Source organism: Engystomops pustulosus, chromosome 4, assembly GCF_040894005.1.
Source record: "Engystomops pustulosus chromosome 4, aEngPut4.maternal, whole genome shotgun sequence".
Taxonomy (NCBI): Eukaryota; Metazoa; Chordata; class Amphibia; order Anura; family Leptodactylidae; genus Engystomops; species Engystomops pustulosus.
The window spans coordinates 17,852,998-17,878,824 of record NC_092414.1 but is presented as its reverse complement, the minus strand read 5'-3'; the positions used below and the strand labels follow the sequence as shown (position 1 = coordinate 17,878,824).

The 25,827-nt window shown below is 46.2% G+C and overlaps 1 protein-coding gene across 3 annotated transcripts; it reads left to right on the top strand.

The window, feature by feature from the left end:
* The first annotated feature begins 462 nt into the window (after positions 1 to 462).
* Positions 463 to 24,547, top strand: MATR3 (matrin 3). Of its 3 annotated transcripts, none has more exons than XM_072145373.1 (15): positions 476 to 598; positions 5,878 to 6,762; positions 9,418 to 9,479; positions 10,062 to 10,088; positions 11,867 to 12,147; positions 12,281 to 12,327; positions 13,183 to 13,308; positions 13,391 to 13,516; positions 17,850 to 18,020; positions 18,112 to 18,243; positions 18,768 to 18,814; positions 20,838 to 21,192; positions 21,282 to 21,615; positions 21,706 to 21,827; positions 22,928 to 24,547. In XM_072145373.1, exons 2-15 carry the CDS (start codon positions 5,986 to 5,988, stop codon positions 22,970 to 22,972), a joined length of 2,652 nt encoding a protein of 883 aa, XP_072001474.1. In that variant the 5' UTR covers positions 476 to 598; positions 5,878 to 5,985; the 3' UTR covers positions 22,973 to 24,547. The 3 variants fall into 3 exon arrangements, with proteins under 3 accessions (XP_072001475.1, XP_072001474.1, XP_072001473.1); XM_072145372.1 differs by having other exon boundaries at positions 13,180 to 13,308; XM_072145374.1 differs by lacking the exon at positions 5,878 to 6,762 and having other exon boundaries at positions 463 to 598; positions 13,180 to 13,308.
* The last annotated feature ends 1,280 nt before the right edge of the window (positions 24,548 to 25,827 follow it).

The following is a 25,827-nucleotide window of genomic DNA, read 5'->3' as shown; positions in this document are numbered from 1 at the left end:
TCACAATCTAACGCTGCAGGACCCAGTCCTTGGGATTTTGGTTCCTACATTACATAAAAAGGATCCAGTCTTGTTATCGTTGGAAGGAGCCCTGCAATTGGGCATCTTATCCCCTAATATATGTATCGGGGTTACATTTTAACGCAGGACAACCCCATTAAAGTAATTTAAGATTTGTTTTGTTGTAGAAACAGCGCCACTCTTCCCCACAGGCTGTATCCGGTATTGCATCTATACACAATTCACTTGAACTAGAAAACCAGCCATATACAACTTCAAAAAATTGGCGCTGTAACCTGGTGAATTTCCTTCTTATATCCACATTATAATAAAAATGTATTTTATTGTTAGATTTGATCAATTTAAAGCATCTTTTGAATTCGAGCAACTGGCGGTAACTGGAATAACCCAGACGTTCTGTCTAGCCTGCGCGCCGTGTAATCTATGGTCTGTGTAGCTCCTCCCACTTTACGCACGACGCAACCCTTCACCCGGAAGCGGAAGTGGCGTCACTAGGCGGTTTCCTGGTCTCGTTATTGCAGCTGCGGCGTGTGGTGGCGCAGCCGTGACCGTTGTGTGAGCGCGGAGCGGGATAACGGTAAGAGGAAGCGATAGAGAAGGGGACGGGAGGGAGAGGGGCTGCTTCTGAGGGGAAATCAGGCGACATTGTGGAATTATTGATCCGTCTCTTTGTAATGGAGCGTAGGCCTGCGGCGTGTCATTATATCAACACAATAGTGAGTGCAGCTCTGCAGCATAATACAGCATGTAACTCAGGATCAGTACAGGATAAGTAATGTCATGTATGTACACAGTGACTGCACCAGCAGCAGAATAGTGAGTGCAGCTCTGGTGTATAATACAGGATGTAACTCAGGATCAGTACAGGATAAGTAATGTCATGTATGTACACAGTGACTGCACCAGCAGCAGAATAGTGAGTGCAGCTCTGGGGTATAATACAGGATGTAACTCAGGATCAGTACAGGATAAGTAATGTCATGTATGTACACAGTGACTGCACCAGCAGCAGAATAGTGAGTGCAGCTCTGCAGCATAATACAGCATGTAACTCAGGATCAGTACAGGATAAGTAATGTCATGTATGTACACAGTGACTGCACCAGCAGCAGAATAGTGAGTGCAGCTCTGGTGTATAATACAGGATGTAACTCAGGATCAGTACAGGATAAGTAATGTCATGTATGTACACAGTGACTGCACCAGCAGCAGAATAGTGAGTGCAGCTCTGGGGTATAATACAGGATGTAACTCAGGATCAGTACAGGATAAGTAATGTCATGTATGTACACAGTGACTGCACCAGCAGCAGAATAGTGAGTGCAGCTCTGGAGTATAATACTGGATGTAACTCAGGATCAGTACAGGATAAGTAATGTCATGTATGTACACAGTGACTGCACCAGCAGCAGAATAGTGAGTGCAGCTCTGGGGTATAATACAGGATGTAACTCAGGATCAGTACAGGATAAGTAATGTCATGTATGTACACAGTGACTGCACCAGCAGCAGAATAGTGAGTACAGCTCTGGAGTATAATACAGGATGTAACTCAGGATCAGTACAAGATAAGTAATGTCATGTATGTACACAGTGACTGCACCAGCAGCAGAATAGTGAGTGCAGCTCTGGAGTGTAATATAGGATGTAACTCAGGATCAGTACAGGTTAAGTAATGTCATGTATGTACACAGTGACTCCTCTAGCAGAATAGTGAGTGCAGCTCTGGGGTATAATACAGGATGTAACTCAGGATCAGTACAGGATAAGTAATGTCATGTATGTACATAGTGACTGCACCAGCAGCAGAATAGTGAGTGCAGCTCTGGGGTATAATACAGGATGTAACTCAGGATCAGTACAGGATAAGTAATGTCATGTATGTACACAGTGACTGCACCAGCAGCAGAATAGTGAGTGCAGCTCTGGGGTATAATACAGGATGTAACTCAGGATCAGTACAGGATAAGTAATGTCATGTATGTACATAGTGACTGCACCAGCAGCAGAATAGTGAGTGCAGCTCTGGGGTATAATACAGGATGTAACTCAGGATCAGTACAGGATAATTAATGTCATGTATGTACACAGTGACTGCACCAGCAGCAGAATAGTGAGTGCAGCTCTGGGGTATAATACAGGATGTAACTCAGGATCAGTACAGGATAAGTAATGTCATGTATGTACACAGTGACTGCACCAGCAGCAGAATAGTGAGTGCAGCTCTGGAGTATAATACAGGATGTAACTCAGGATCAGTACAGGATAAGTAATGTCATGTATGTGCACAGTGACTGCACCAGCAGCAGAATAGTGAATAATAGAATATATGTTTTGTTCATTGAATTCAATGGCAATGAATAATGAGATGTGGCTTAGTCACAAGCCATCTATTACACCCCCCCCATCCCCTTTCCCCAACAACCAGTTACATCCGAACAATTTATTAGACCCTGAAACATTAGAAGGGATTACGTTTCCCTGATTTGGGTCCCAAAACCGAACAGGTTCAGGCTCTCCAATACTGCGGGCAGGTTCTCTATGTGCTGTGTACATCTGGCTGTAATCCCTGACAGATCTTCTTATCTTGCCCCTCACATCCCACCGTGTTACTGGTTGGGGGCGCAAATTTCTTAGCAGGGTTTAGACTCCACAATGATCTCCTCAGAGTCTCTTTAAATATGTATATTTTGGATGCAATGACCTCACCTGGCTGCATCATGTTCTGTCTCGTGTCCAGCATAGGAGCAACATCCAGCCGTTCATCTCATCTCTGAACGCCTTGGGACGTGATGGGGTCCAGTATCGGCATCTAAACATTTTGGACTATTAAACATTGACTTGAACAAGTTAATGCTTTTTATTCACCGAATCGAGATGTGAAATATCGCAGTTTGTGATCCTGTCATAACTTTCCATAAATACTTTCCTCTTTTCACCTCTTTTATATCAGGCAGGATGACAATAGAAGAGAACATGAACATTACATCACTACTGACAATAGATGATGTCACAGCTTATCTCCTCCCCCTCCCTGTACAATGACCTCTATATAGATAACATTGACCCATCATTACATCACTACTGACAATAGATGATGTCACAGCTTATCTCCTCCTCCTCCCTGTACAATGACCTCTATATAGATAACACTGACCCATCATTACATCACTACTGACAATAGATGATGTCACAGCTTATCTCCCCCCCTCCCTGTACAATGACCTCTATATAGATAACATTGACCCATCATTACATCACTACTGACAATAAATGATGTCACAGCTTATGCCCTCCCCCTCCCTGTACAATGACCTCTATATAGATAACACTGCCCCATCATTACATCACTACTGACAATGGATGATGTCACAGCTTATCCCCTCCCCCTCCCTGTACAATGACCTCTATATAGATAACACTGACCCATCATTACATCACTACTGACAATAGATGATGTCACAGCTTATCTCCTCCTCCCTGTACAATGATCTCTATATAGATAACACTGACCCATCATTACATCACTACTGACAATAGATGATGTCACAGCTTATCTCCTCCCCCTCCTGTACAATGACCTCTATATAGATAACAGTGACCCATCATTACATCACTACTGACAATAGATGATGTCACAGCTTATCTCCTCCCCCTCCTGTACAATGACCTCTATATAGAAAACACTGACCCATCATTACATCACTACTGACAATAGATGATGTCACAGCTTATCTCCTCCCCCTCCCTGTACAATGACCTCTATATAGATAATACTGACCCATCATTACATCACTACTGACAATAGATGATGTCACAGCTTATCTCCTCCTCCTCCCTGTACAATGACCTCTATATAGATAACACTGACCCATCATTACATCACTACTACTAATGATGTCACAGCCTCCAACTTTCTTATCTCATCCATAGCGGATTCTCCAACTTTTTCTGATTTGGTTTGGGCAATAGAATAGTAAATTACAGACTCTCTCTAGATAAGGAGAGCACCAGTAGGACCGTACCCTGGGATGAAGCTCCTCAGTAGGCTTAGGCACCTTTGATATTTGGCGTCTAATCGAACATCTATTCTGAATAAGAGCTGAGGTGTTTTGTACACCATGTGATCATCACTGTTAGACAGCCCGACCGGTGTATCCAGATTATTATCCCTTTGTGTGTTAGTCAGCGGTCCCACATCCACTCCTTTAAATGAATCAGAAGGTCCTTCAAGAATCCATTAGTAAGGGATGGAGGTCAAGGTATTAGATTGTCTTCACTTTCTGTTCCTGCTCTAAACACACAGGAAATGAATGTAATTTACTGATATCTCTGATATTTGACAATCTTGTACAAACTTGGGTCTCGGCCATAAACCTCGGTAATCCATATCTTCAGTACATAAAGTGTCCCTCAAGAAGAACATGGCCGAGGTTCCCTAAATCTCACTGAGTTACCATGGACTGTATCACATCCAGCCCTGGTCACATATGAATCTCTGGTAGACATGGTCTGTAATATTTGCTTCAGGTTCTTCACGTTTGCTTTTAGGATGATATGTCGGGCTTCTAAGTTCCCATGATTCTCTCTCCCTTTCTCCTTGTTTCCTTACGTGCTTGATGCTATGTAACAAGCTCATTCTGGGGTCATGGTTCTCCTCTTTACCCATATTATTTATCTCCTCCCACTCTGTCCTCTCTGTGAGAGGGATTTCAGGTGGAATATTTTGGTTCTTCTGTCTAGTGTCAAGGCACCCTGGGAGATGCCTCCTAATGAAGTGCCTTTTTTTTTCGGCAAGACAGAATGACGTGCTGAAAAATGTGGAGAATGCCTATATTATCTAGAACTGTGCGATTATATAGTGGCAAATTAATATTTTAGCAAAGTCACCATAACTGGTGTCACGCTGGCCAGTGGTGGTCTTCTTCTTCGTTCTACCTGAATTTGATTAGAGGAGAAATAAAAAACCTACAACCTGGGATCTTTGTGAGACTTGATCTGCGGAGTATTGGATGGTCATATTATGTATGGTCTGACTTGTATATATAGGTCTATAGGAGCTTCATGCTCCACTACTTGGTTACGAGGGGAAGTCTGAAAATAAAGTTACCTGCTTTGCTTTTGGCCTGTTAGATGTATCGTATAGAGCAATCATTCCTATCAATCCTTCATACAGTCTTCATAATATCGGCAACATGTCCCCTGTCTATTTTGGGAGGTTTACCGTCCCCCGGATTCCACCAATCCACCATTTTCATCTAAATGTTCATATGGCTACTATAAGAATTTATAGGAGGCCTTAATGGTATAAAACATAGCAGGGTACTTTACTTTTTGGCTTCCCCCCTCAAGCATTGTTAGACCACCCACTGCGTCCAAGCTTTACCTCATATAATATAATGGAGCTTAAGAACATCCAAGTTTGGTAAAAAAAAAAAACCTTGGTCCAGTTCAACTTGCGAATTACATTGTTCCTAACGCTTTGTCTCGTTTCACTGCCTTAATCATTTCTGGTTCCATTAAAGTTATACTTGTGTGTTTCGTCCTGGTGGATGTCCTTTATCTCCAGGCACCCCAAATAGTATCTTATTGAAAATATCCGAATCAAAAAGTTCTGTCAGACCGATCCAGCTCCACATCAGACCCGTGTTGCACCTTCCTGTAGACCTGTCTCTGCCTTCCATCTTTCCTTTCTGTCTACTTGGCAGCACTTCTGCTGTTGCTGGATCCTTACACTTGATTGTTGGTCAAGGGACCTTGTATATATGAAATGTTAACTTTTTGTAGTCCTATTTTTCTTCATATTGTGTCCAGATTACTGTTTGTGTTTGACTAAAATTACTTGTTTTTCTACAGAATTGTCTGCCAACTTTCTACTTTCAACGAAGATACTTCGGTTTTGTTCACGGGACCGCTCACTTTTTCACTTTCCTTCTTGCCGTGAGCTAAAGCGATAGTCCAGCCATGTCCAAGTCCTATTCTCAATCGTCTTTAGGCAGAGACTTTATGAACGTCGGATCCGGCTCTAAGTTTGGTCCACAAGGCTCTCGTGGCATGTTCTCTGGTCCCTCCTCTAAAAACTTGCCATCTATATTTAGTCTTGGTAACCGAGGTCCCCCTCCTCCTCCTCCTCCCCCACCCCCAATGCATTCTCAACATCGGGGAGACTCCAATCAGGCCACTAAGATCTTAGCCAGCTTTGGTCTGTCCTCTAGGGACTTGGATGAATTAAGTCGCTTCCCCGAGGAGAAAATCACTCCCGAGAGTTTACCACAACTTATTCAACAAATTAAGAGGAGGAGGTCGGAAGAGATGTCCATGTTGAGTTACAGAGAGAGGCTTCCTCAAGAGCCCTTGAGAGTGTCTAGCAGTGAGTGGGACGATGACATAAGACCCTACCGAAGAGAGAGCTTTGACCGAGCACCTGTTCTGGACCACGTGGTCGACTATGACCACGGGAGCCGCTCTCGAGAGCCCGCTTACCGGGAGAGACTGGACTTTGACGACCGCTTAAGAGATCGGGAAAGGTTTAGAGAAGACCGTTACATGCCCGACACTTCGATCCGTAAGCTCGGTTCGGACTACGAGCCCATGCGCTACAACCAGCCACAAGAACGTTCAGGTTTCGAAAAGGCCAGGGGAATTCCATCCATTAGAAACGTTGATGATTTCCATGGACTAATTCCAAAAGAGTTTCCCCATCTATGTTCCCTCTGTGACCTACCAATAAACACAAAGAAGGTGAGTTCCTACTTGAGTAGCTTATTTGGCCATAACACCTCTTCCTTTACACTTGCGTGGAAGTCATGATAGGCCTTAACGCTTTATCACTCAGTTTTCCACTTCTCTTAGAAACTGTGTTTTCCTTGAAGTAAGCAATGTTCATACTTGATCTGGGAAACGCAATAGTTTCATCTGCCGAAATCCATTTTTGCCCCTTCCACTCTTCTCCTTCAAATGGCATTACCTCCAGTCTTGGCTGCATTGGCAACTTCCGTACCAGTCATTTAGTCCCAGTCTCTCTTGGAATAACGTAAATCCATTCCCTATTCTACATCCCCTGGGGAGGGTCTCCACATCTAAGCCAAAGCCTGGAACCCAGGTAGTCACATGGTCACCGGTCATGGTGGTTCCTCGGTTCCACAACTTTCCGAGTTTCGATACTAATGTAATGTGTCTGGGGAAAGATAGTGACCATCGATGGGAGGGCTAGCCAACTGGGACAACTTTCATTATGGAAATTTTGGCCAATATAAGATGCCACATCCTCCCCTTCTGTCTGGTGGTCGGTCATACTTGGGGCTTGGTTTGACGATCCTTTATAAGCTCTCGCCCTTGGGTCTTCTATGCTGCCCAACGTTGTTGTCATTCCCGATTCCTTTCTTCTGTCCCATGAAAACCGATACTTAACGTTATCCCATGACTTACCTCGGTTTCTAAACTTTGAAATTGGAAGCCGCCCCTGTAATTTTCCGGCTTTTCTTCGGAATGGTTTTGACTTATGGTTTCAAGCTATAATCTTGAGTCTACAATTGCCACCAAAATCTTGCTAGGAGTTCGATCATGATTTGCTTCTGGCAGGTTTTATGACTCTCCTATGGTTTCAAGAGCAGGAAAGGGCCCAAAAATGTAATGTTTTGACAAATGCTTGTAGATGGATTTCACAGGAGGACAACTTATCCTTATTCCGGGAACCCAACCACCGACCACCGGAAAGCCTTTGATCAATGGTTGCTTGTAATGACTCTAGTCGAACGCTATACAAAGCTTCCACTTGGCAATCCCACAGTGATGAACTGAGTAACAATGGACTTCATTGAAATGGGAACTGAGAAGACTTCTTGTGGTCGGTGGGGGTTGCAGGATGCATGTAACCCTATAAGTTGTCTTCCTAGGAAAACCCTTTAGTGGAGTTGTATTACAAATTCGACTTAACCCCTGCCCACAAGAAAGGCGATAAGTGTCCAGTCAGTGGGACTCTGACTGCTGGGACTCAAACCAATCACGAAAACTTCATGCTGTCCACGCTTCTTCAGCACCACCCACTGGACCAGAAGTGACAAGGAGCACGGCCAAAAACAGCCATGGGGTGGTCATATCCGCGTTCCTCCCGTGGCCACTGACTGGTCAAAGCGGGTCCAGTGACCTCCAGCTATTCCAGCCCGGATCATGGTGCTGGAGAACACCCCTCTCCGAGCGGCCCTACACCTGCAGAAGGGGTTGTACCATTCTTTTTTTAAACATTTTAGCAGTGGTTAAAGGGAACCTACCACCAATGATATACCTATAAAGGTAGATTGGGCGGTAGGTGGATCTATAGGATGTGAGGATAGCACTTTTAAGGGATAATCCTCACGTCCCCGCAATTTTTTTAATAACTTTTATTCCACTTATATGTAAATTTTCTAAAGAGGTTACTGGGGCGTGGAGTAGCCGGAGCTGAGGCTACACGGCGCGGCTACTCCCCGCCCCAGTAGCCTCTTCGATACTCCTACCAGATATCTTTCGTGCACATCTCCTCGTAGCTGCGCACCCTTGCCTTCGAAACCTGTCGTTTGCGCATGTGCAGACCAGCAGGCCCGCGGCTGTACGGTAACTGCTCCGGAGCTGCCCAGCCACGGCCCTGCTGTTCTGCACATGCGCAGACGGCAGATTTCTGGTAGGAGGATCGAAGAGGCTACTGGGGCGTGGAGTAGCTGCGCCGTGTAGCCTCTGCTCCAGCTACTGCACACCCTAGTAGCCTCTTTAGAAAATTTACATATAAGGGGAATAAAAGTTGTTAAAGAATTGCAGGGACGTGAGGATTAGCCCTATAGATCCACCTACCACCCGATCTACCTTTAGATAGGTACCTACCTTTATAGGTAGATCCATGGTGGTAGGTTCCCTTTAACAAGCTGGTGGGGGGGGGGATATTGACTGCTGAGACTCCCGCTCATCATGAGAGCAGACCCCCGATTTACTTGGAAAAAGCTGGTCCTAATCTCGCTAATGGGTTGAGCAGCAGGTCAAGGATCTGTCCTGCTGCTCCTTTCAATAGTATTGGAGTGCTCTATATGGTCTGTTCTTATGATTTTTGGGGTCCCAACAGTCAATGATCAGCTCGCTATGAAACTTGGTACAATCCCTTTTAAAGAAGTTGCTGAGGCTGTTTGCATCGCCCCATAAAGGCAAGTGTGAATGCCGCTCTTTTCAAATGGTCCACGTGTGATTGGTGAGGGTCCCAGCGGGCGAGCACCCACACTTGACACTCGCCCCTTCAACGGGTTAGGAGAGAAATCTTATACTTGGAACACGAAAATTGTCCTCTTTGGGGTGTTGAGGACCTGTGTATCTGGAGACTGTCCCTCATGTCCTGTTACTTGTCCTGTGGTGCTAATTCTTTCTCTCTTGTAGGGCTGGTATGATCACACCAATGGCCCCAACCATAAAAGACAGCGGATGCTGCTGCTGGAAGTGTAAGTCACCTATTTGATACGTGTAAAGTATTGTGTATAAGTACTGCTGCCAAAACTTACCAGGGTGCTCTGCAGTCCCCTGGGGGTCATTAATGGCGACCCATTCTCACTAATTGATGATCAAGCGGGTGTCCTGCTGCTCCTTACAATGCTATGGGATTGTCGCAAATGAAGTACAGCTCTGTGGTACCTCCCCACATACCTTCCTTTCTATGAGAATGCTGGAGATACCCCAGCGCTGTGCTGAGCAATTTCCGTCACTCCGCTAGTATTAAATCAAGCGTGCACAAACCAGTTGTTAGAACGGGACCCCAATTTTCGTGATCAGTGAGGATCCTAGCCAACCACGTGGATGGTGGATAACCTGCAAACTTGGTACAAGCTGTTATTTTAACTTGGTAGATGCTGTGGTTGCTATCAGCCACGGCATCTAAGGAGTTTGCAGTTCACCTTTGGCAAACTGATGGATTCTGTGATTTGGTCCATCGTAGCATAAGATTGAGTTTAGAATGTGAGCTAAAGCCCCGGAATTACTGGGAATAGTGGAGTAATTCTGGACTTTTTTTTTTTTTTTTATTCTAGATATCCCGATTGGAATGGACATGGAATGTAAGTATTGGCTAACACGGACTTGTCAGGCTCTGGACAGGGTATATACTATCATATCATATAGTCCTATGCCTATCATTACAACTACTAGTCATATACTGTCATATCATATAGTCCTATCCCTATCATTACACCTACTAGTCATATACTGTCATATCATATAGTCCTATCCCTATCATTACACCCACTAGTCATATACTATCATATCATAGTCCTATCCCTATCATTACACCTACTAGTCATATACTATCATATCATATAGTCCTATCCCTATCATTACATCTACTAGTCATATACTGTCATATCATAGTCCTATCACTATCATTACATCTACTAGTCATATACTATCATATCATATAGTCCTATCCCTATCATTACACCTACTAGTCATATACTGTCATATCATAGTCCTATCCCTATCATTACACCTACTAGTCATATACTATCATATCATATAGTCCTATCCCTATCATTACACCCACTAGTCATATACTGTCATATCATATAGTCCTATCCCTATCATTACACCTACTAGTCATATACTGTCATATCATAGTCCTATCCCTATCATTACACCTACTAGTCATATACTATCATATCATAGTCCTATCCCTATCATTACACCCACTAGTCATATACTGTCATATCATATAGTCCTATCCCTATCATTACACCTACTAGTCATATACTGTCATATCATAGTCCTATCCCTATCATTACACCTACTAGTCATATACTATCATATCATAGTCCTATCCCTATCATTACACCTACTAGTCATATACTATCATATCATAGTCCTATCCCTATCATTACACCTACTAGTCATATACTGTCATATCATAGTCCTATCCCTATCATTACACCTACTAGTCATATACTATCATATCATATAGTCCTATCCCTATCATTACACCTACTAGTCATATACTATCATATCATATAGTCCTATCCCTATCATTACACCTACTAGTCATATACTTTCATATCATATAGTCCTATCCCTATCATTACAGCCACTAGTCATATACTATCATATCATATAGTCCTATCCCTATCATTACACCTACTAGTCATATACTATCATATCATAGTCCTATCCCTATCATTACACCTACTAGTCATATACTATCATATCATAGTCCTATCCCTATCATTACACCTACTAGTCATATACTGTCATATCATAGTCCTATCCCTATCATTACACCTACTAGTCATATACTGTCATATCATATAGTCCTATCCCTATCATTACACCTACTAGTCATATACTATCATATCATAGTCCTATCCCTATCATTACACCTACTAGTCATATACTATCATAACATATAGTCCTATCCCTATCATTACACCTACTAGTCATATACAGGAAGTCCCCAGGTTACATACCAGGTAGGGTCTGTAGGTTTGTTCTTAAATTTTAAATTTGTATGTAAGTCGGAACTGTATACTTTATAATTGTAACCCCCAGCCAAACTTTTTTTGGTGTCTGTGACAATTGGATTATAAAAATGTTGAATTGTCATTAGAACCAGAATTAGTAATAAAGCTTCATTACAGATGCCTGTGATAACTGTTATCGCTGTTCATTGTAGTCTAGAGTACAGTAAATTCCCAACATCCAGAGTTCCGTTTGTAACTAGGGGTCATCTGTAAGTCAGGTGTTCTTAAGTAGGGGACCGCCTGTACTATCATATCATAGCCCTATCACTACACCCACTAGTCATGGTGGATCTTTCTTTCTTCTCTTCTCATTCTCTCTCTGTTTGCAGGGGTGATCATCTCATGCTGCAGCAGTCTACAAATCATGCTCCAGGACTCCTGGGACCACCTCCTCCCCCAGCACCACAATCCTTACTACATATGGGAGGTGGACCTGAAGGGAGACATGGAGGACACGGGGGGCATGGAGGACCTGGGCATGGAGGACACGGGGGGCATGGAGGACCTGGGCATGGAGGACATGGGGGGCATGGAGGACCTGGGCATGGAGGACATGGGGGGCATGGAGGACCTGGACATGGAGGCCACGGTGGCCCAAGGGGTCACTCAGGTGGGTCCTGTATAAATTTACCCAATGATCAATGTTTGTTAGGCTTTCTGATTATGGTATACACCATACACGGAGAGCTATCGCTTATTGATTCACAATATGTTACATAACCTATTAATTTTTCATATTTCAGGAATGGAAGAGCGTGGACCCGGACCAAGACACTTTCAGAGTAGACCGGTAGGTAGAATGGGGTTGTCCAGTCCCAGTTGCACCGATACTACTAACTAGTATTCATCCCTCCCAAACATACCTTGAGACTACTTAAGCTGGGTCAGGCTGGCTGCCTAGATCAACACATTCGACATGGAGCTTGGAATTACAAATGGAGGTTAGTCAAGACATGACTAATCAACCTGAGCTGGATGACTCATACACAGCAGCTGGGGGATGGTGCAGGAATTGATTATTCTGCCTTCAGGCACAACCCAGGGATTACATCATCCTCTCCTGCAGTCACTTGCTAGGAGAAGCACTGAAGGAGCCATAGTGACAGAGCTTCATTATCATAATGTAATATCTCTGTTATCAGTGAAACCACTCAGCTCAGGGATTAACCAAGATATGATCCTGCATCAGTGTAGCTACAGCATTCTCAAGGTATGTTTGCTTCATAATGCATCAAATCAAGTCTGAATGGTCTGAACGGGACAAGAGTCAGATTGTTCCGCTAAATCCTTGACCTTCAATTTTCAAAGCCGTAGAATTAAACATTTCAGTGGACCTCAGTATCTGGGCTGCAGTATCACAGCTGGGCCACTGCACGGAGACCGGCGCTGTTCCTTTTCATTCTTTGTGTTGCTTCTAGCAGCTGATTGACTGGGGGGGGGAGGGGTGGTATGGATCAACTGTATAAATGAGCTGGAAACCCCCTTTAATTGGCCAGTGCCACCAGTTATTAGTCTTCCTATTGGCTGTAGAGAGACTGCTGTGAGCACGGCCTGGAATATGGAAGTGTCGCCATTGGATATACATCACATTCCATGCACGGATCGGGATTATTGTGTTCTGAATGTCCACGTTTAATTCCAGCAGGGAACGGGCCGAGTCGTTCACATCATAAACTTTGAGCGCGGGAAGAATCTGAAGAAGCAGCTGCTGAATATCGCTGCACCTTTCGGACAGATCACCAACCACCTGATCCTGAACAAGATGAACGAGGTAGGTGGAAACACCCGATCCCACGTCCTGGACGAGCTTAATGATTTCCTGTAAGTAATAATGTATCATCTTCTTCTTAAAGGCGTTCATTGAGATGTCCAGTACAAGCGAGGCGATGTCTGTAGTGGATTATTACAGCACAAACCAGGCGCTCATCCAGGGGAAGCCCGTCCGCGTGCACTTGTCTCAGAAGTATAAACGGATCAAGGTAAGTTCTTATTGTAGTCTATATCCAGTCAGGCTGTAACTGGGTGCACGGTTTGTCACTCTGTAGTCGGACCCATAGCTGATTATGTACCCTCCTTGTTGGGATGATACAACACAATTTTTTGTTCATACATATTTACCATCTACCATCAAAATCCAACATGGGGGGGGGGGGGCACTTACTCGAAGATCCAGGCACCGTGACTGAAGATGTAATCTTCTTATATCTGTTATCCATGGCAGTGTTGCTTCTAAAATCGGCTTCTATAATTATGCTGGTGAGCCAGAAGGGTGTTACTAGAGACCCTTTGTGGTGTAGCTTCACAGGCTGTTGCACTGTTTCCCCCCTATCTGATGTAATCTCACACAATGAGATGGGGGGGGGGGGGGTGCTCCCTTCAGGTACATTGGAGTAATTATAAAAGTTGATTTTAGAAGGAAGGAGCCCATGGATAAGAAATATAAGTAGATTAGCACAAAATCGATGGTAGATTTTCTCTACCACCAGGGTGAAGAATTGTAAACCAAGCACACTGACATACTGGTGTGCGCCCCTCTGGTAGGATTCGCTTTTCTTTTTAGCGTATGCCCTTGTTTTCACAAAAATAGGCTTTTAAAATTATGCAAATGAGCAAAAGAAAGAAATCAAAGTTTAAAGGACAGGGGAAAAGGGGTTTCAAATTATGCAAATGAACCTGAGGGGCACCAGGTTCCATTAACTCCTATGAAGCCCCTTTTTCTGTAAAAACAAGGGGATAAGAAGATAAAAGAAGAGCAGATCCTGCCACAGGGTGTGCAAACCAGTATGTCAGTGTGCTTGGTTTACAATCCTTCACCCTGGTGGTAGCTTTCCTTCGGCCCTTCAGCTACGTTCCTCTCTGTGTCAATTATAGGGGTCGTCCGATGTTTTGGATTTCTCATCACAAAACGGGGATCACTATTAATCAATGAAGTAGCCGGCCTAGAATACGTCCTAAACCTACATGCAGTTTCTATGAGGGTGCATTCATACGTTCAGTTTTTTATATGCAAGTTTTGACGCCAAAATCGGGTGTGGATCATAGTGATTGAGAGAAGCTGGGTTTTTTTTTTTCTTTTACTCCCCTCCTGGTTTGGACATCAAAAACTGCATCTGAAAAACTGAATGTGTGAACGCGCGCACTCATTGCTGTTAGACCCAGCTGTTAGGTCTGTTATCAAGGCGATCAGTGGAGCGAGTATATTGGATGGGAGTCTAATTCTTATATAGCTCTTGGAGCTCGCAAGCAATAAGCAATCAACACAGACTCCAAGTAAGGCTACATTCACATGGTGTTTGCCCGTACGGTACACCTCAGACTAGGCGGATACCACACATGATGTTGACATAGGTATGCACCGAACTAATCTTCACTGAGAAGATGTTAATTTAACTCTTCAGTGTTGTAAAACATTTCATGAGGAATGTTTAATCCTTCTTAAGTATCACTTCCCCTACTATTGACACAGCTGGTTTGCTAGATACTTTAGGTACTTTGTAAGGTTACATTTTGTTGCTGCACTTCTTATGCAAACTATTCCACCTCGATTCCTTTGTAAGGTAAAGGCCTTGCGCCACATGATGTCTTTAATGCTGACTAAAAGTATTGTATATACTCGAGTATAAGCCGACCCGAGTATAAGCTAAGACCCCTAATTTTACCATCAAAATCTGGGTAAAACTATTGACTCGAGTATAAGCCGAGGGTGGGAAATGCATTGGAAACAGACCGCCCTCAGTATGTATACGGCACTGCCCCCAGTAGCATACGGCACTGCCCCCCATTTAAAGAAAATAATAAACTTATATACTCACCCTCCGGTGGCCACGATGTCCGCGCGGCTCCTCTTCTGGCTTCGCGGCTCCTCTTCTGGCTTCGCGGCTCCTCTTCTGGCTTCGCGGCTCCTCTTCTGGCTTCGCGGCTCCTCTTCTGGCTTCGCGGCTCCTCTTCTGGCTTCGCGGCTCCTCTTCTGGCTTCGCGGCTCCTCTTCTGGCTTCGCGGCTCCTCTTCTGGCTTCGCGGCTCCTCTTCTGGCTTCGCGGCTCCTCTTCTGGCTTCGCGGCTCCTCTTCTGGCTTCGCGGCTCCTCTTCTGGCTTCGCGGCTCCTCTTCTGGCTTCGCGGCTCCTCTTCTGGCTTCGCGGCTCCTCTTCTGGCTTCGCGGCTCCTCTTCTGGCTTCGCGGCTCCTCTTCTGGCTTCGCGGCTCCTCTTCTGGCTTCGCGGCTCCTCTTCTGGCTTCGCGGCTCCTCTTCTGGCTTCGCGGCTCCTCTTCTGGCTTCGCGGCTCCTCTTCTGGCTTCGCGGCTCCTCTTCTGGCTTCGCGGCTCCTCTTCTGGCTTCGCGGCTCCTCTTCTGGCTTCGCGGCTCCTCTTCTGGCTTCGCGGCTCCTCTTCTGGCTTCGCGGCTCCTCTTCTGGCTTCGCGGCTCCTCTTCTGGCTTCGCGGCTCCTCTTCTGGCTTCGCGGCTCCTCTTCTGGCTTCGCGGCTCCTCTTCTGGCTTCGCGGCTCCTCTTCTGGCTTCGCGGCTCCTCTTCTGGCTTCGCGGCTCCTCTTCTGGCTTCGCGGCTCCTCTTCTGGCTTCGCGGCTCCTCTTCTGGCTTCGCGGCTCCTCTTCTGGCTTCGCGGCTCCTCTTCTGGCTTCGCGGCTCCTCTTCTGGCTTCGCGGCTCCTCTTCTGGCTTCGCGGCTCCTCTTCTGGCTTCGCGGCTCCTCTTCTGGCTTCGCGGCTCCTCTTCTGGCTTCGCGGCTCCTCTTCTGGCTTCGCGGCTCCTCTTCTGGCTTCGCGGCTCCTCTTCTGGCTTCGCGGCTCCTCTTCTGGCTTCGCGGCTCCTCTTCTGGCTTCGCGGCTCCTCTTCTGGCTTCGCGGCTCCTCTTCTGGCTTCGCGGCTCCTCTTCTGGCTTCGCGGCTCCTCTTCTGGCTTCGCGGCTCCTCTTCTGGCTTCGCGGCTCCTCTTCTGGCTTCGCGGCTCCTCTTCTGGCTTCGCGGCTCCTCTTCTGGCTTCGCGGCTCCTCTTCTGGCTTCGCGGCTCCTCTTCTGGCTTCGCGGCTCCTCTTCTGGCTTCGCGGCTCCTCTTCTGGCTTCGCGGCTCCTCTTCTGGCTTCGCGGCTCCTCTTCTGGCTTCGCGGCTCCTCTTCTGGCTTCGCGGCTCCTCTTCTGGCTTCGCGGCTCCTCTTCTGGCTTCGCGGCTCCTCTTCTGGCTTCGCGGCTCCTCTTCTGGCTTCGCGGCTCCTCTTCTGGCTTCGCGGCTCCTCTTCTGGCTTCGCGGCTCCTCTTCTGGCTTCGCGGCTCCTCTTCTGGCTTCGCGGCTCCTCTTCTGGCTTCCCGGCTCCTCTTCTGGCTTCCCGGCTCCTCTTCTGGCTTCGCGGCTCCTCTTCTGGCTTCCCGGCTCCTCTTCTGGCTTCCCGGCTCCTCTTCTGGCTTCCCGGCTCCTCTTCTGGCTTCCCGGCTCCTCTTCTGGCTTCCCGGCTCCTCTTCTGGCTTCCGCGCCCGTCTTCTTACTTCTCTAACTTAATGCTGGGCGCCGCCATTGTTCTCCCCCGGATGGCACCTAGTATGACGCGCGCGCGCCCTGGAAGAAAAAAAAAATGCCGGCGCCCAGCATGAAGTTAGAGAAGACGGGGCGCGGAAGCCAGAAGAGGACCCGCGAGGGCATCGGGGGAGCAACGCTGCAGGTCGGGGCCAGCGGAGGGCGAGTATATAAGTTTATTATTTTTAATTATTTTTTATGACTGTATGACTCGTGTATAAGCCGAGGGGACGTTTTTCAGCACATTTTTTGTGCTGAAAAACTGATTATATACGAGTATATACGGTATCTAAAAGCTTAAATTATAATTATAGGGCATCCCTATCACAGATCCCTATTCGAACTATAGGGTAAGTGCAGTTTGGGGTAGCTGAACTATGTCTTTGCCATGCAGATGACTGGAGTTACTGGTTGCACGCTCGAAAATTAGTGAGGATCCATGTTCTCTGAGAAAGCTGGGGGTCCTGTTCTTCTGGGGGGTTCAGCAATTGGACCCCCACCGATCAGCCAGTCATCACCTATTCTGTGGATAGGGTAAAACTTATATCCTTGGGACAACCCCAGAATGTGAATGTATGTTTGACCTACCACTCCATCTGGATAAGGGGCTCCTTATTTAGTGATTTGGTGTTGTAGTAGCCCCCCTGCTTGGACCATCACCAGAGCTGAGTGACCCCTCCCCCCCATGAGACGGCTGCAGTGGTGCAATTATTGATAACCCACCCTCGAAATCTAAAATCAAAACTTCATTCAATTCATGATGAAACCTTTGTGCTCTTGTTCTGTTTTTAGAAAGAAGAAACGAAGCCCGAAGCTAAACCAGAACCGAAAAAACAAGACCCCGGCAAAGTGGTGCACATCAGTAAACTCCCCAGCTACGGCTACACGGACGCGCAGCTCCTCAAACTGGCGGAGAACTTTGGGAAAGTGAAAACCTACATTCTGATGAGAGTGAGGAATCAGGTGAGGTCACCAGAGGTCATTGTTGGGGGTCTGACGCACCATGTGCTCGGATGGTAACGCGCAGTTGTGTTGATCCGTCATCTTCTTTTAGGCTTTTATCGAAATGGAGAGATTGGAAGACGCTAAGGAGATGGTGAAGCGAAGCGCGACAACCCCTCTGGTGTTCCAAGGGAAGACGGTGAAAGTGGATCTGTCCGAAAGATACAAGAAGCTGGTGTTAAGGGTGAGCAGCGCAGTGTCTGAGGGAAAAAGACTGGTGCTTACTTACAGTCGTAGTTCGTAGGACTGATATAAAAATTAAATTCTAAACATGTCAGGTCTCAAATCTAAGCAGTTATACCTGGAGGTTAACGCCTGTAATGGAAATTGGCACCCAAATTTCCAAATCGCCTTTTTTTTTTTTTTTTTTTTGCCACGTAAAATTTGGAATTAATGGTGTACTCTATGGTTTTCACAGTCCCCAAGTGACACCTTACACAGGTCTGGGCGCCGAATAAGCACAAGCACTAGAATAAGAAGAAATAAAGACAGGTTTTGCTTTGTAGAAAATATATTAAACCCTAATAAACGCTGTAAATTTGGTATCTCTGTGATGGTACCGACCCACATAATTAAGAGGGCCATTTGGAGCGCACAGTGAAAGCCGTAAAAAAAAGGAAAAATAAATATAATTTTTTTTTTTTATTATAAGGTTTAACCTTGACAGAATTTATTAATGTGATGTGTTTTCTAACTCATTTTATTTAGATTCCTAACAAGCTCATCGAGCAAAAGGAACAAAAAGAAAAGAACCGGTAAGTGTTTTCCTCTTGTATCCAGGTGAGATTTCCTGACTCTGAGAGTTGCAATACATTTCAAGGGAATTTCAGAAGTATATTTGATTTGCCTTGTACACACACTTATTAGATTTACATAGGATGTAAGTGCCATTTACTTAGGGCGCAAATTAGGGCATGACCTCAGCTGGCAACATTATGGATTACTACAGCTGTCTTATCTTTCTATCTCTCTGTTCCAAAGGTCATTTGACCAGGGACATAACGAGCCGTGCACCTGTGTGACATTACATGACCAGGGATATAACGAGCCGTACACCTGTGTGACATCACATGACCAGGGGTCTAACGAGCCGTGCACTTGTGTGACATTACATGACCAGGGATCTAACGAGCCGTGCACCTGTGTGACATCACATGACCAGGGATCTAACGAGCCGTGCACCTTTGTGACATGACGTGACCAGGGATCTAACGAGCCGTGCACCTGTGTGACATCACATGACCAGGGATCTAACGAGCCGTGCACCTGTGTGACATCACATGACCGGGGATATAACATGCCGTGCACCTGTGACATCACATGATTAGGGACCGGTCATCAACAGGAAGTAAACAATGAAGCGTCCTATAGAATGACAGCAAGCAGAGATCTAGAAACCTTGAGGAATTGGCACAGAAAGTATATTGGAAAATTGTAGAACTTTTCATTGTGCAAACCATATCCATTATTTGCTGCCAGGCTCTTAACGCTGGCTCAATGCATGCTCTTCCTCCACTGAACACACACGTGATGCCCATATGGGCCTGCGTTTCAGAGGAGTCACCCATTTATTTGTATGCAAGTAGTGTACGAGCATGACCATCAGCCCTGGTCTGTAGCCGCAGCAGGGTTGGATGAGCATGACTGTCAGACCTGGTCTGTAGCCGCAGCAGGGTTGGATGAGCATGACTGTCAGACCTGGTCTGTAGCCGCTGCAGGGTTGGATGAGCATGACTGTCAGACCTGGTCTGTAGCCGCAGCAGGGTTGGATGAGCATGACTGTCAGACCTGGCCTGTAGCCGCAGCAGTGTTGGATGAGCATGACTGTCAGACCTGGTCTGTAGCCGCAGCAGGGTTGGATGAGCATGACTGTCAGACCTGGTCTGTAGCCGCAGCAGGGTTGGATGAGCATGACTGTCAGACCTGGTCTGTAGCCGCAGCAGGGTTGGATGAGCATGACTGTCAGACCTGGTCTGTAGCCGCAGCAGTGTTGGATGAGCATGACTGTCAGACCTGGTCTGTAGCCGCAGCAGGGTCGGATGAGCATGACTGTCAGACCTGGTCTGTAGCCGCAGCAGGGTTGGATGAGCATGACTGTCAGACCTGGTCTGTAGCCGCAGCAGGGTTGGATGAGCATGACTGTCAGACCTGGTCTGTAGCCGCAGCAGGGTTGGATGAGCATGACTGTCAGACCTGGTCTGTAGCCGCAGCAGGGTTGGATGAGCATGACTGTCAGACCTGGTCTGTAGCCGCAGCAGGGTTGGATGAGCATGACTGTCAGACCTGGTCTGTAGCCGCAGCAGGGTTGGATGAGCATGACTGTCAGACCTGGTCTGTAGCCGCAGCAGGGTTGGATGAGCATGACTGTCAGACCTGGTCTGTAGCCGCAGCAGGGTTGGATGAGCATGACTGTCAGACCTGGTCTGTAGCCGCAGCAGGGTTGGATGAGCATGACTGTCAGACCTGGTCTGTAGCCGCAGCAGGGTTGGATGAGCATGACTGTCAGACCTGGTCTGTAGCCGCAGCAGGGTTGGATGAGCATGACTGTCAGACCTGGTCTGTAGCCGCAGCAGGGTTGGATGAGCATGACTGTCAGACCTGGTCTGTAGCCGCAGCAGGGTTGGATGAGCATGACTGTCAGACCTGGTCTGTAGCCGCAGCAGGGTTGGATGTGCATGACTGTCAGACCTGGTCTGTAGCAGTTGTACTGGACGAGCATGACCGTCAGACCTGCAGCAATCATAGATGTCTGAGACTGATATGTTTTCTCCAAAATAGAAAGAGAGCGCACTCGCCAGACCGCAAGAGCGCTGTCAAGGAGAAGCAGCCAAAGTCCACCGAAGAAAGCGAGAGCGCCGACGGGGGCGTCCAGGCCACTACCGATGACGATGTCGTTCACACCTCAGAGGAGGCCGATCAGAAGGACCTAGTGAGCGATTCCTGCGAGCCCGAGCTCCTGGAAGAGGAGGGAATGGAGGAGGAAGCCACCGCGCTCCTGGAAAGCGGCAGCTCCGTGGCCGACGACGAAGTGTTAGATGCAGACCAGATGGAAGACGGCGAAACGGAAGAATATCAAACCGAGGCCCAAGAACCCAACTCTACCGATAATTCTTTCACCGAGGAGAGACAGAAGGTACAGGTCCACACTGCTACATAGGACCATCCTCATCACATGGGTGACTAGCGGGTCCTTGCTCATCTTAATAACGTCCTATCTTTCAGGAGCACCCCAAGTATTCCGGGAACATCGACGAATTTGTCACCCTCGACGAGGTGGGCGACGAGGAGGAGTCGAAAGCCTCTGCCCTGCAGCATCCGGAAGGTGACGCAGGTAAAGCGGAGTACAGCTCGGTCATGGCGAGCACCAGCGTGGAGGAAACGGAGCAAGAGAACGAGGCCCAACCTGAAGAAGCGGCAGAGAAGGAGACCTGCGACGCACCCCCAGAATCACAACCCGAAAGCACCCAGGACACCGAAAACACAGCCGAAACCAGCAGCGGCATGGAGATTCCTGATGAATACGTCCTGGGCCCGTATCAGCCCAACAATCCTGTGGGTAAGTACCTGGACAGTGACACTTTTTAGATGGAGTAGCTCCTGTTTGGCTCTTTGAATACTAATTTCTGTGTCGTGTTGATTCTTAAAGGGGTGGACTATGTGGTTCCCAAGACCGGCTTCTACTGCAAGTTGTGCTGCCTGTTCTATACCAATGAAGACGTGGCCAAGGTGACACATTGCAGTACCTTGCCTCACTACCAGAAGCTGAAGGTTAGTCCTCCCAGATGGACATGTCACCCATCGGGGTGTCGAAAAGGTTCTGTTCTGGCGAAATCCACCATCAAAATCGGGCATGCGAAACCAGGGACACTTACCCATAGATCCAGGCACAGTGGCTGTGGTGATCTTCTTATATCTGTCGTCCTTCTAAAATTGACTTTTAAAATTATGCTAGTAGTGGGGGGGGGGGGTTCAAAAGAAGGTGGGCCCGGATAAAAAAAATTATAGGATACCACAGTCAGGGTGCCTGGATCTATGAGTAATGTCCCTGGTTTATCAGGATGGATTCTCATGGTAGATTTCCTTTAAAGGGAAACGTACCACCACGCCTCTGTTGTACGTGAGGATAGCCCTTTTTAGGGCCAATCCTGAGGTCCCCTGTATCTTTTAAAAACTTTAAGTGTGGTAATATGCAAATTTTCAAAAGAGGATACTGGGGCATCACGTAGCCAGAGCTACTCCACGCCCCAGTAGCCTCTTGCGTTCCACCTACCCTGACATCTTCCGCACGCAGCTCCTTGTAGTTGCGCGCACTCGTCTGCGAAGCTGGGTTCTTTGCATGCGCAGTAGCTCCAGCTTCAGAGGCGAGACCGCGCAGACTGCGTTCTGCGAATGCGCAGAACCCAGCTTCATGAATATTTCTCTCCTTTATACCATTTGTAAGAAATTCCCAATTTAATCTGTATGCTAATGAGGCTGTCGCATGCCCTCAGCACCTGAATCACTGCTATTCCTGTCTTGGCCACTCGACTCCCTGACCAATATGTGGAAAACTGGAAGTAAAGAGTAACACTTTAGGTGGGAATATATGTGCTCCGGATAACAAGGGAACAGTTTGGGTGCAGCGACTGCTTCATTAGCATATGGATTCAAATGGGGGTATCTCGAGAAACATTATGGACAGAAATAATGTTTGCTGGAAAAAGCTGCATTTCTCTAGAACATGCTTCTATCTGGGTCACTGCTTTGGTGGGTGGTTTTGCTGAGTCGTCAGCAAAACTGGGCACGTTGTTTTCTGTAAACAAAAAAAAATTAACAAAATAATGACCCTATTTTTAATTTTTTTTTCCCTTTCTCTCCGGTCATCATAGAAACTACTCAACAAGATGACAAAGAATCCAGAGAAGCAAAACTAAAGTGAAAAAAAAAAAGTTTTAAAAAAAAAATCCCATGTTTAATTAGTTCTGTTTAGTTTGCAACACGAAAAGTTGGCTCTGCATGGCAACACAACGTGCTGAGTCAATAGTATCCGGGAAGTCGCGTCCATCGCTCTTTGATCCTCCAGTAGGTTTGAATGTCCTAGATCTGGGTTCGTTATCAGATCCCAGGACGATTTTCTTGCAAAAAAAAAATTTTTTTTTTAAATTCCCGCATCTGACAACAGTCTCGAATGAAGCGTGGGTTGTCACGTGACGTCAACGCGACCCTGAAGCCATGCGGTACCAGCTAAACGTTCATATGTTTTTAAAGCTCTCGGCGTGGGAGCGCGTGTATTTTCTTTTTGTTTTTTCATGTTTTTTTTTTTTTTTTTAAAGACCAATGGACCTGTTTTTGATCAAAATAAACAGGGGTTTTTTTTTTTTCTTCCTCCCTGTGACAGAAAATTGACACCTCTCCAATGTGTGTTCCCTCCTCCTAACCGGCATGTTGAGCCTATTGCTTCACGCGTTGTTTTTTTTAAATTTTTTATATTTGGCTGTTTCATTACGTTTATTTTGCAATGTGGAAATTGTTTGAGATTACAGGCAAAAAAAAAGTTATTTTTACCCCATTCTCCAGTGTGGTGATCTGCATGGTAGATGTCCAAATTCCTCTACTTCAGTGTTACTCGAGTAAAAAGAGGGACCAGCGTACCCCATTGTAATATCGATGAATGTGTGTGCACACAGCCAATCTCTATGGGGTCGTGGATAGCCGAGCGCTGTGCTCAGAAATCTTTGTCAGTCCCATAGAGTAGAGCGTCAGGGATCATGAAAACAGGAGGTCTTTGCCATCAGGGAGCTTGTAAAATTGTGCCGAAACACCATTTAAAGGGATTATTTGGATTTTTTTTTTTTAAATTTCCCTAGAACTGTGCCGCCTTTCTCTAGTGGCCGCTTTTAGTATCGCAGTTTATTCTGGGGCAACTAGTTGTATCAGTTTAGTGAACAGCGCTGCTGTTTCTCAAGAGTTTGAAAATAACCCCAACACCACCACCTTTAATTAAAAATTTAGGCGACTATCAGTATTCATGTGGGGGGAAGGGGTAAGATTGTAGTAATTTTATCTCTCAAAACAAATACATAATGTGGAGTAAAAACACCTTTTGGGATAACTTGCTGAAGGGTCGGTGGTCTGGACCAATGAGGCCCCACCCATGAATAAAGTGGGCGGAGCAGTGTGTATGCTTGGCTGTCCATACATCTGGGGGGGGAGGGGCCTAGAAGTCAAACTCCCACTAAGAAACGGCAGAACAATATGGTGAACACCTTTAAAAAAAAAAAAAAAAGGGCGCCACACTGGTATATAAACAAAAAAATTGTCTTTTTTTTTTTTTGTATGACCCAATGCCAAATGTCCAGATTTCTTGTAAACAGTGTTGCCCGTGTTTCGGAGCTCATAGGAAACAAGGGAACGTGCCGTAGCCTTCCAGATCTCACGCTTGGAAAGTAGAGAAATCTGTGTGTATTTATTTAGGAGGTGATCGAAATAAAAACAAACCTTGTATTTTACCCCCCAGAGTCGTCAGAGGCTTTCATTGTGGTTTTTGGATTGTATCTATGTATATATACACACAGTGCTCAAAATATAAAGGGAACGCTCTGATAACACATCCTAGAGATGAAATTATCAATGGGAAGCAAACTTATTAACCAATGGAGGCCTGGATTTGCAGTCACACACAAAATTATAGTGGAAAAGCTCAGTATTGTGTATGACCTGCATACAACGCCTCGGCATGCTCCTGATGAGGCTGTGTTTTGTGTGGCCTCCACGTGCCTGTATGACCTCCATACAAAGCCTCAGCATGTTCCTGATGAGGCTCAGTATTGTGTGTGGCCTCCACATGCCTGTATGACCTCTAAATGAATCCTTTGCATGCTACTGACGAGGCTCAGTATTGTGCCTTTATGACCTCCCTACAATGCCTTGGCATGCTCCTGATGAGGCTCAGTATTGTGTGTGGCCTCCACATGCCTGTATGACCTCCATACAAATCCTCGGCATGCTCCTGATGAGGCTCAGTATTGTGTGTGGCCTCCACATGCCTGTATGACCTCTAAATGAAGCCTTTGCATGCTCCTGACGAGGCTCAGTATTGTGTGTGGCCTCCACGTGCCTGTATGACCTCTAAATGAAGCCTTTGCATGCTCCTGACGAGGCTCAGTATTGTGTGTGGCCTCCACGTGCCTGTATGACCTCTAAATGAAGCCTTTGCATGCTCCTGACGAGGCTCAGTATTGTGTGTGGCCTCCACGTGCCTGTATGACCTCCATACAAAGCCTCAGCATGCTCCTGATGAGGCCCAGGTATGTGACCTACGCATGCCTGTGTGACCTCCATACAATGTCTTGGCATGCTCCCAAAGTGTTGTAGAGAGGTCATACATGCATGTGGCAGCCAGGGTTTTTTTTTTCATTCTATGCAAGGTCTTTCCTTCTATTACTGGTATTATCCAGCTTGGACCATAATGAGCTCTATGTATGACTGGTAGTAACACGGTGTGGTGGTCCTACACATAGAAGGAAAAAAAAATATATACATACACAAACAGATTGGTTATATTTGTGAGCAAGAGTTTGACCAAGATGAAGTTATTGAGAAAGCCCAGGTTTTCTTCATTCTAGGCAAGTCTTCTTACTGGTATTATACAGCGTGTGTGTGTTAGGAGCGCAGTGTGGTGGTCGTATACTTGTAAGTTAAATAAATATATACACAGTCATAATATTGGAAAAATTGAGCAGGAAGTGAAGAATCGGCCTTGGATAGGTGCTTGGTCTGAGCATCTGTG